The sequence below is a fragment of the Papilio xuthus genome, unplaced genomic scaffold, assembly GCF_000836235.2.
Source record: "Papilio xuthus unplaced genomic scaffold, Pxut_1.1 DF825946.1, whole genome shotgun sequence".
Taxonomy (NCBI): Eukaryota; Metazoa; Arthropoda; class Insecta; order Lepidoptera; family Papilionidae; genus Papilio; species Papilio xuthus.
The window spans coordinates 6,703,502-6,712,896 of record NW_013532703.1 but is presented as its reverse complement, the minus strand read 5'-3'; the positions used below and the strand labels follow the sequence as shown (position 1 = coordinate 6,712,896).

The window sequence follows — 9,395 nt, the reverse complement described above, 5'->3', positions numbered from 1 at the left end:
AAAAATCAGGTGATTACTGGACGATCCCTAATAATGTAGAAATGTGAACATTGTAGTGTTTAATACGTGGTACTATTTCTTGGTGCAAATACCGCGGCTATCTGGTAACACTAAACGACCTTGCACACACGTACACACACACACACACACACACAAGAAGCGCGCGCGCGGGCGCGATCAGAATGTTATTGACCGATGGGATGACAGTACAATTTGCTACCTATCTACGTATCCGTGTCAGTGTAATCGATGAAAAAGAAAGGAAAATGAAAACTGCTTGAAAGTGAGTGCGGAAAGAGCGGATGCCACAACTATAACCTCATACCTTAGATAAATTATTTACAATTGCTTACATTTATATTTCTATACTTAACTAATAACTCTTAAATGTATGATAAATATTAAATAAAATATTAAAAACGAATAACTAATTAAAATATATTATTGAAAAGAGTCCCTTTAGGCAAGGTTCCGAAGATACTGGCAGCGTTCCCTCTTCGAATAGCTATACTAATTCTTTGTCCGAGGTAGCTGCCAGCTGTTCGGTCCCATGTGATGTCGACTAACAAGTTCCGATTCCTCTAAGCTTTATACTTTATTTTACGTAGTATGTACATCGTAGAATCTGGTGGCAGCTTGCTTAGACCGAGTGCATTAGTAGGTAGATAGGTATAGTACAAATTAAATATATTTTTGAAATGTTGGTTTTGACGGTGATCTGCAGTCAGTACTATAAATAAATTACAGCATTTAAATAATTCATACACGATTAAATATTGAAATCCCCGCTGGATTACAACTGGATTAACGTTTACTCACACTGGAACCGGCACAGCGCTTCCAGTGTAAGTTTACATTTTTCCACTTGTAATCCATGGCTGATTTCGATCGCGGGACTGGAATGATGTAAATCAGTCATTAAATCACTGCCTATAATGTAGAGTTGATTACGTTTGTCTAGGTATGATGATATTCAAGTCATGTCCAAATATGATCAGCGGCGGAGGGGCGGCGGGGAGGCGGAGCGGCGGGGCGGCAGCCCACTTCGGCACCGTCATCATGAACAAACATTGTCAAAAATAAAACTGCAATACTTGCTGCCGTATGATGATGCGGCACGAACAGAAGTTTGAGGAAGTTAGAAAATGCTGGAAATATTTCAAAGTATAACAGATCCCACGTGTATCTTCCTGATCGGTACAAGATAACATCAAATCAGTTACAACATGTCCGGACTTTATCCAATGAACACTGAACCATCGTTGTTGCAGGCTGGTACATGGAGCTGGCGAGTGGAGAGCAACACTACATACAGTAGCGCGGCAGTGGCGGTCAAAAATTATTTCGAATATATTTTTTACAAGCTTGCGCAAGGCTAAAGAAGACAATTGCTGACACACGGACAGCTGCACGCAAACGTGTGTTAATAACGTATATGTACTATATAACGACATGAATGTAATAATGACGTGTAGATTTTAGATAACCGAAGTGTTATCTGCGCGCGTGGTGGGGCGGAGGTGGCGGTATGCCCGCCGCGACACCGCGCGCCAGCCGCAGTGACCGCACAGCCGCCGGGTGAGACGCTCGCCGCTCGCGACACAACATGGAGACCAAGAAGTTCACCAGGAAGGAGATCGCCGAGAGGGACACCAAAGCGGAGACGGTGTTCGTAATAGCCAACAAAGTGTACGATGTAACCAAGTTCGTCGACGACCACCCCGGCGGACATGAGATCCTGGTAAACGTGGCCGGCAAGGACGCCTCGGAGCAGTTTGAGGATGCCGGCCACAGCCTGGACGCCAAGGAGCTGATGCAGAAGTACTACATCGGGGAGCTGGTGGAGCAAGACAAGCGGCAGGTGATCGACCGCAACGTGAACTGGAACCTGCCGCCGCTGCCCGAGGAATCCGCGAGCGGCTTCTTCTCCTCTTGGAAGTTCCCCGCCGCACTGGGCCTGGTGCTCACCCTTCTCTACACCTATCTCTTCGGATAAATTTTACGTTTAAAGATTTTGTTCGGGCGGGATCGAGTGTGTGATTGTTTTGGTAGGCGGCTGGACCGGTTCTCCGGCCGCCGGTCCCCGCCTTGCGTGTAGTTGCGCTTGCGCGTTGAGGACGAACGAGTGCTTTTTTATCTAACTAAGTATTGTTTGTTAATGTTTTATACCTACCGATGTTACGTAAGCGATAATAAAGGTAATTTGGTTACTTTACTTTTGCGTGTTAATAATTCTCATTATTTATGTTATATTTAAATTATAATATCAGTATCTGTTGTTTGCGATACAAGTCAAGGTTAATTTAAACGTGTGACTGCTTTTACGGTTTTGGTATAAGCGTTCTGGGTTGGTCCAGCATTGTCTTACTCGGCTAGGGCGCCAGTGTCTGACACTGGTGGACAAACACAGACCATACCATACTGTTCTTGTATGCCAGTTATTTCTGTGGTATCTATCAGCAAAGGTCCCAGCTTGTGTAAATTGTTTTGTTATAGAAAATTTGCTCTACCAAAACACTTGTACTTTGTACATAAGTTACACATCTAATGTCGTGTACATCTCTATGTATACATACGTATATAAACTAATTGACGAACTGACATATTAAGGCCCAACAACTGATATATTGAGATCACTTTCTACTGCTTATAATGAACGTGTTTTGGTTTTCGAATCTTAAGTAAAGGTCAAATATGAGAGTTGAAAGTTTGTGTTAGACTTTGAAAACCCACTCGGACGAAGTCAAAAGAAACAGCTAGTATATCCTGAGTTATTTCTTTGATGCAGTTTGACCTCCGCGCCCGCGCTAACGTCCGAGGCTCCTCTGATTTGAGCAAATACTCGTACATGTATGAGTATGCGGCGCGAGCACGACCCAGTAGTGCGCGAGGAGGCGCGCTTATATTCAAGGCGATCACTCTTCAAATAAATAGTCTCTGCTCTCTGCTCTCTGATCGTCCACTCATCGCAATATCTACATGTATAATACTTGTAAAATCGAACGATTTATCAACAAGTTATTGTTAAATCCGGGAAGCAAAGTGACATAGGTATAACATATATCTATAACATTTATCACCAACACAATAATCTAAAAAAGTATTTATATATTACCATGTATACTTCAGATACATCGTAAATATCAATAAACCCTTGATTAATTATATTTTTTTAAGATTATTTTATTTTTGTCATTTTTTAAAGGAATAAATATAATTTGATTTGTAATTTAAAAAATAAAATTACCTACGCAGAAAACAATTTTAAATGTCAATCGATTATTTATCGTCATTTATCGTATGTTTGAATATTATCTTAGCATTTATAAGCTCTTGCTCGCGACTTCGTCGGCATCAGCTCAGCTACCTCTCCACTAGAAGCTAGATACAGTTGTTCGCACGGAGCTGAAGCTGAGCTGAGCTTTTATTTGGTCAATAAAGGAAAGGATTTTTAATATTTATTTATTTATTTACATGGAAAACTTACAGCTATAATAATCTTATTAACTATAGACTAGACAACTGAGAGCCAATGACAAGTCTTCACTTATAACAATATTATATCTTTAATGAGCAAACAAACAAACAAACAAATATCGCAACTATTAAACTATAGTAATATATAACAATGTAGTTAAAAACTAAATTATATTAGTAGTAGCAGTTCACGTATATATTTTATTTGAAAAAGTCTAGTGCTAGGCATATTACTAATGCAAATGTATGCATGTTAGAAGATATCTCCAGAACGGCTGCATGGATCTCGCCGAAAGATATCGATGTAGAACATAGCGTACACACGATGCGGAACATTAACTTTCACGTGCATACAATGGCGTTCTCAAGATTGACACCAATTCTAATCTCTACGACAGTCTTACCAATATAATATACACAAGTCCTTCTTAGCTTTAGTAGTAGCAAGTTGTTAGTACAAGTGCAATTTAATGAACGATATTTATTCAAGCAGTTTTTTACAAATTGATTTAAACAACGTCGATGTCGATTTGAAACAGACTACATATGTAAATAATGCACAGTCATATGATGATGCTGACTCATACACAAATACATATTGCGCGAAACAAAGATCATCGGATAAGGATTTTATTAAATTCTAGAACATTACGAATTAATAATTATCTACCTACACGTCTTTAAGTCGGGAATTGGCAATGTAATCACATGACCGGACATTGCACGAGCTAACACTAGCTGTCCACCGCCCAGCGCCCAGCGCCCACCGCCCAGTACCTAGGGCCCACGCTATGACATAACTTGCCCAGATAAATGTTGAATGAATATTCAGCGTTTCACGACATGAGAATCTAAACGCATGTTCACTTTTAATATTATAACCAAAAATAACCATATCATAAAAAATACTGTTTCCTGATTTTACTTATTTCTTATTAAAATTCAAATGTTTTCTAATATAGTTGCTGAACTGATTGTTTCTGGCTATGCCTTATTAAGCCTTGTAGTGGATATATTTTGATGCTGAAACCCTTCGTCGAGTTTCCTGAAAATTGTTAATCACACAATATTCGAATTGATTTATTGACCAAATAGGTGCAAATAAATACGTGTTTTAAAGTACAACAAAGGTCAATGGGCAAATGGTACGGGGAAAAACCCACGGCGGACAGAAATTTAATTTTGAGGGTATGTAGAAAAATGTAAATCGTTTATCATGGTAAGAATCGCTTTGTTGTGGGTAGTAGGTTATCCGAAAAAAACCGTTTTCATAACAGACCTCATTAGGCGTGTTGTGTATGTAGTATGTTGTGATTTCCCCCAAAAATGCCACAAGGACTTCAATTTTTTCTTGGTGCCTAGCCCTAATGGCATAAATGTAACTCTATGTCTGTTTACCTATGTTGTTTCTTCAAAAACAAAATTTTTAAGAAAAAAAGAAAACCAACTTGATATAAAAACATTCGCAAACAAAAAAAACGGTCTGAAACAAAAAAAAACATTTTGAATCAAAATAATATTCTTAAACAAAATGCATTAAAAAGTAACAAAATGAAGTCACAAACAAACACCCTCAAAAGTAATAAATTTCTCTTCTTCCTTGAAATATGTCTATTCTTTACAATAATTTTTATTCCGGAGTTGGTGTTGGCCTGATGTCTTAGACCTATTTACGTTTAATGAGAGCATGAGAGGGACGACAAGATGTTTATTGTACACTTATTTTAGCAGTGAGAACCCACCCACGGATACTAATATACACAAACACACACACACACACAAACACACACACACACACAACATAAGCATAAGCATAACAGTGGTAGAGCCAGCTTTAACATGTTCGCACGAATTGGCCCGGCTCGCCCGGTGAAATACCACGACCACACAGAAGACAGGCCTCAAGTGGAAGTAATTCCGCGTTTCGTCTGATGAGTGTGCGTCCCGGAGGCCTAATTTAGTCCTCTTTCCCTACCCACCCTTTTTCTTATAAGGAATGTATGGGAAGTGGAAGTGGACTTTCCGGATGAGAGGATGCATGGAAAGGGAATATATTTTCTTTCTCTGCATCCTCTCCTCCGTATATTAAAGGTAGGCAACGCATATGCAATTGCGTATGTCTATGGGCAACGGTCATTTCGCTATTTCAGCGATTTCAGGTGGCCGCTCGCTCGTTTTTGTCACCTTATGATATAAAAAAAGCTAAATGTGAAACGATGATGAATTGTAAGAATGTGTTTCTTGAGGCCAGTTGATATCTTATCAACAGTATATTAAGTACAAGTACAAAGTATGCTCGATATCTATTTACGAGTGTTACTATTTGTGATAAATCTTTATAGACCTCACACCGGCTACTCGGGCACGACAGACTAAAGCCGAGGTTTTTTGTGCTTATTTGATTTTTGCCATTTTGCCGAATTTAATGTGTATTTAAGGAGCAAAAGACTTAAGTGTCTACATTGACATGTAAAATTGCAGATGGAGTAACATGTCATTTGAAGACGGTAATTAATTTCACAATAATTTTAAAACAAACTATCAATAAAACAAGTATTAAATTGCCTTTTTATTGTAAATCTTCGTACAAACTACGACCTCAGCGATTAGCAGAATTTTAGAATTATTGATATAAACTTTAAGCAGATTTTGGTAGAATTAAAACGAGTAACTGGTAGAATGTTCAATTAAAATCTGGTAACACTGACCCAAAACAGACTCCCAAACCGCTAATAGTAAATAAACATAGTTTATAGGTTAAGATATAATACTAAAACACTTAATTACACACTATGTATCTCGTGTTCTTTTCTGTAACCCGAATTAAAAAATGAGGATTGATTGTATGTAACAGTTATAAAGGAAATGAAAAAATAGTTTGGTGCATTCAAACAAATATATAAATATTTAGGCTAGTATTAAGAAAGAAAATTTCAAAATGAAACTGGTAAGAACAAACTATACCTTATTAATTTGACTTAAATAAAACGAAATGCTGTCCCAAAATTACCACAGTGAAGCTGAACAGCTGCCATATATGGAATTGGAAAATCAACATTCATAAATCTGCGAATAAATCAAAGATGTGTAAGAAGGCAATTTATCGATAATGGTTCAGCGTGATTGGCTAAAACCTACTCATACCTAACTTAGGGTAGAATCTAGCCCTTAGAGTGGAGATGTATATAAACTGGCAAGGACTGATTCTGATGTATAAATAAAATTTTACTAAAAAATTAAAATAGTTATTGTTGGCACTGACTTGTTTGTTCCCTTGTCAGTAGTACATCAAAGCGGTCATGGACATTGTTGTAATCAAAACAGACTTCCACGATGTCCCAAAATTATTATTGATTAACATAATATTTGTTATAGAGAAGCTAAATTTGTGTTAAAAGATGTCCACTCTACCACCAGCTTGAGTGAGTGGTGCACTGCTAATTATCTATATGTTAGTGTTTTTAACTAATGTGATAAATTATTTGCACTCAAAAGTTTGAAATGAAATAAAGATATAGAGAGAAAAATTTACATAAATAAGAAAAGTGTGCTCTGGTGGCTGGTTTCAGTATTGCCTGAGCAGCGATGCGGCCAAGCCATGCTTCGTGCTGTCATTCAAAGAGCTGATGATAATGTTGGACTGTGGGCTGTCAGCACAGTCGGTGCTCAACTTCCTGCCGCTGCCGCCGGTGCCCAGCACACGGCTGGCTGCGCTGCCTGCTTACACACCGCCCCACCTCAATGACCCTCTGCTTGAAGGGGTACTCAACTTGTACTCCCATAGACTATGCCAATCATTAATACTATCTATCACAGCTTTTCTGTCAAATCTGCTAGTGGCTATATTTTAAATGTCACTTCTAGAACTCTGTGAGATATCTTCTAGTGTTTAATTTAGTATATCTAGTAATTAGTATTTAATATAGTATCTGTAATTGAGTAATGTACAGGAAGCTATTTGTGCACGGGTTCTGTTGTTATAAATACCCAAACATTTGACTTTGTATGTAATATACATATATTTTTGGATGTAGGAATTAAAGGAATGTTGCGGGCGGGTGTTCGTAGACAGCATCCCCGAGTTCTGTCCCCCGCTGGACAAAGTGGTGGACTTCTCGCAATTGGATGTGGTGCTCATCTCCAACTACACCTGCATGATGGCGCTGCCCTTCATCACCGAGGACACCGGCTTCAAGGGGCAGGTGTACGCCACCGAGCCCACCTTGCAGATCGGAAGGTATATACTCGGTTTTTTATTTATTTTATTTATTTATTGGAAGACCAACAGCCATTTTTACAAATTAAGTACAACAATAGTTAGTAAACATATAGCCAATTATAGGTCCTCGCCGATAGTTTAACGTTACACTGGTGCGATATGCGGTGCGATGTACGCTCGGGGGTACGCAGGTTCTACCTGGAGGAGTTGTGCACGTGGCTGTCGGCGGCGGGGGCGGGGCTGGCGGCGCGGCGCTGGAAGGAGCTGGTGCACGTGCTGCCGGGCCCGCTGGCGCACGCGTCGCGGCCGCGCGCGTGGCGGCGGCTGTACGGGCGGGCGGCGCTGGCGCGCGCGCTGGCCCGCGTGCGCGTCGTGGGGTACGACGAGCGCGTGCCGCTGTACGGCGCGCTGGACGCCACGCCCGTCAGCTCCGGCTTCTGCCTCGGCTCCGCCAACTGGGTGCTGCGCACGCCGCACGAGAAGGTCGCATCGCCCACTACCTGTCGCCCTGTTGCCCTAATGCCCTATTGCCTTCACATTATATGCACTTACTCCCATTTTAACTGTCAAATTTTACGTTCATCCGATGTTACGTAATTGCTAATTACATATTAAAATTGAATTCAGAAAAAGGCTTAAGTAGCCTATGTTTTCTTCCAGGCTATGTTCTATATCTATAGCAAATTTCGGCGAGATCCATGCAGCCGGTCCGGAGAGTGACGGTGCGCGTGCTATGCGCGTGCTGTGCGCGTGTCTGTGCGTGTGAGTGAGTGTGTGGGGGCGCAGATCGCGTACGTGAGCGGGTCGAGCACGCTGACGACGCACCCGCGGCCCATCAACCAGACGGCGCTGCGCGGCGCCGACGTGCTGCTGCTGGCCGCACTGACGCAGACGCCGGCGCACAACCCCGACCACATGCTGGGTGACCTCTGCGTGCACGCCGCCGTCACGCTGCGCGCCGCCGGCTCCGTGCTGCTGCCCGTCTACCCCTCCGGCGTGCTCTACGACCTGCTCGAGTGCCTCTCCACGCACCTGGAGGGCGCCGGGCTCGCGCACGTGCCGCTCTACGTCGTCTCGCCCGTCGCCGACTCCTCGCTCGCCTACAGCAACATCCTGGCCGAGTGGGTCTCCGCCGGCAAGCAGGCGCGCGTGCTCGTGCCCGAGGAGCCCTTCCCGCACGCCGCCCTCGCGCGCGCCGGCCGCCTGCGACACGCGCGCGCGCTGCACGACGACGCCTTCAGCGCCGACTTCCGCCAGGCACGTACTTCCTCCCTGACACGCTCACCCCCCACCTCGCACCTCGCACCTCACACCTCGCGCTCGATCTGTTGCAGCCCTGCGTCGTGTTCTGCGGACATCCCAGTCTGCGGTTCGGCGCCGCCGTGCACCTCGTCGAGCTGTGGGCCAGCAACCCCGCGCACGCCATCATATTCACCGGTACCCTGCTGCTGCCGCACCCCGCACCTCGCACCACACACCGCGCACACAACCTATATCATCGTCTTCGTTTCCCGCAGAGCCGGACTTCCCGTACATGGACGCGCTGGCGCCCTTCCAGCCGCTGAGCATGAAGGCCTTCCACTGCCCCATCGACACCTCGCTGAACTACGCGCAGGCCAACAAGCTGGTGCGCGAGCTGCGGCCGCGCGAGCTGGCGCTGCCCGAGCAGTACGCGGCGGCGCCGGCGGGTCCCGGCGCC

General features: G+C 43.3%; 2 protein-coding genes across 3 annotated transcripts in view; both read left to right on the top strand.

The window, feature by feature from the left end:
- Positions 1 to 1,530: 1,530 nt before the first annotated feature.
- On the top strand, positions 1,531 to 3,171 carry LOC106124837 (cytochrome b5-like). 2 transcript variants are annotated; one of them, XM_013321830.1, is made up of 2 exons: positions 1,531 to 2,198; positions 2,789 to 3,171. In XM_013321830.1, the coding sequence occupies exon 1, from the start codon at positions 1,607 to 1,609 to the stop codon at positions 1,994 to 1,996; it is 390 nt and encodes a 129-aa protein (XP_013177284.1). In that variant the 5' UTR covers positions 1,531 to 1,606; the 3' UTR covers positions 1,997 to 2,198; positions 2,789 to 3,171.
- A 2,924-nt stretch (positions 3,172 to 6,095) lies between these two features.
- The window catches only part of IntS9 (integrator complex subunit 9), a 3,796-nt gene continuing 496 nt past the window's right edge, over positions 6,096 to 9,395 (top strand). The window contains exons 1-7 of the mRNA XM_013320277.1: positions 6,096 to 6,424; positions 7,047 to 7,238; positions 7,512 to 7,714; positions 7,888 to 8,179; positions 8,483 to 8,953; positions 9,031 to 9,133; positions 9,214 to 9,392. Coding sequence (XP_013175731.1) covers positions 6,416 to 6,424; positions 7,047 to 7,238; positions 7,512 to 7,714; positions 7,888 to 8,179; positions 8,483 to 8,953; positions 9,031 to 9,133; positions 9,214 to 9,392 — 1,449 coding nt within the window. The 5' untranslated portion in view covers positions 6,096 to 6,415. The remainder of the gene's footprint in view (positions 6,425 to 7,046; positions 7,239 to 7,511; positions 7,715 to 7,887; positions 8,180 to 8,482; positions 8,954 to 9,030; positions 9,134 to 9,213; positions 9,393 to 9,395) is intronic.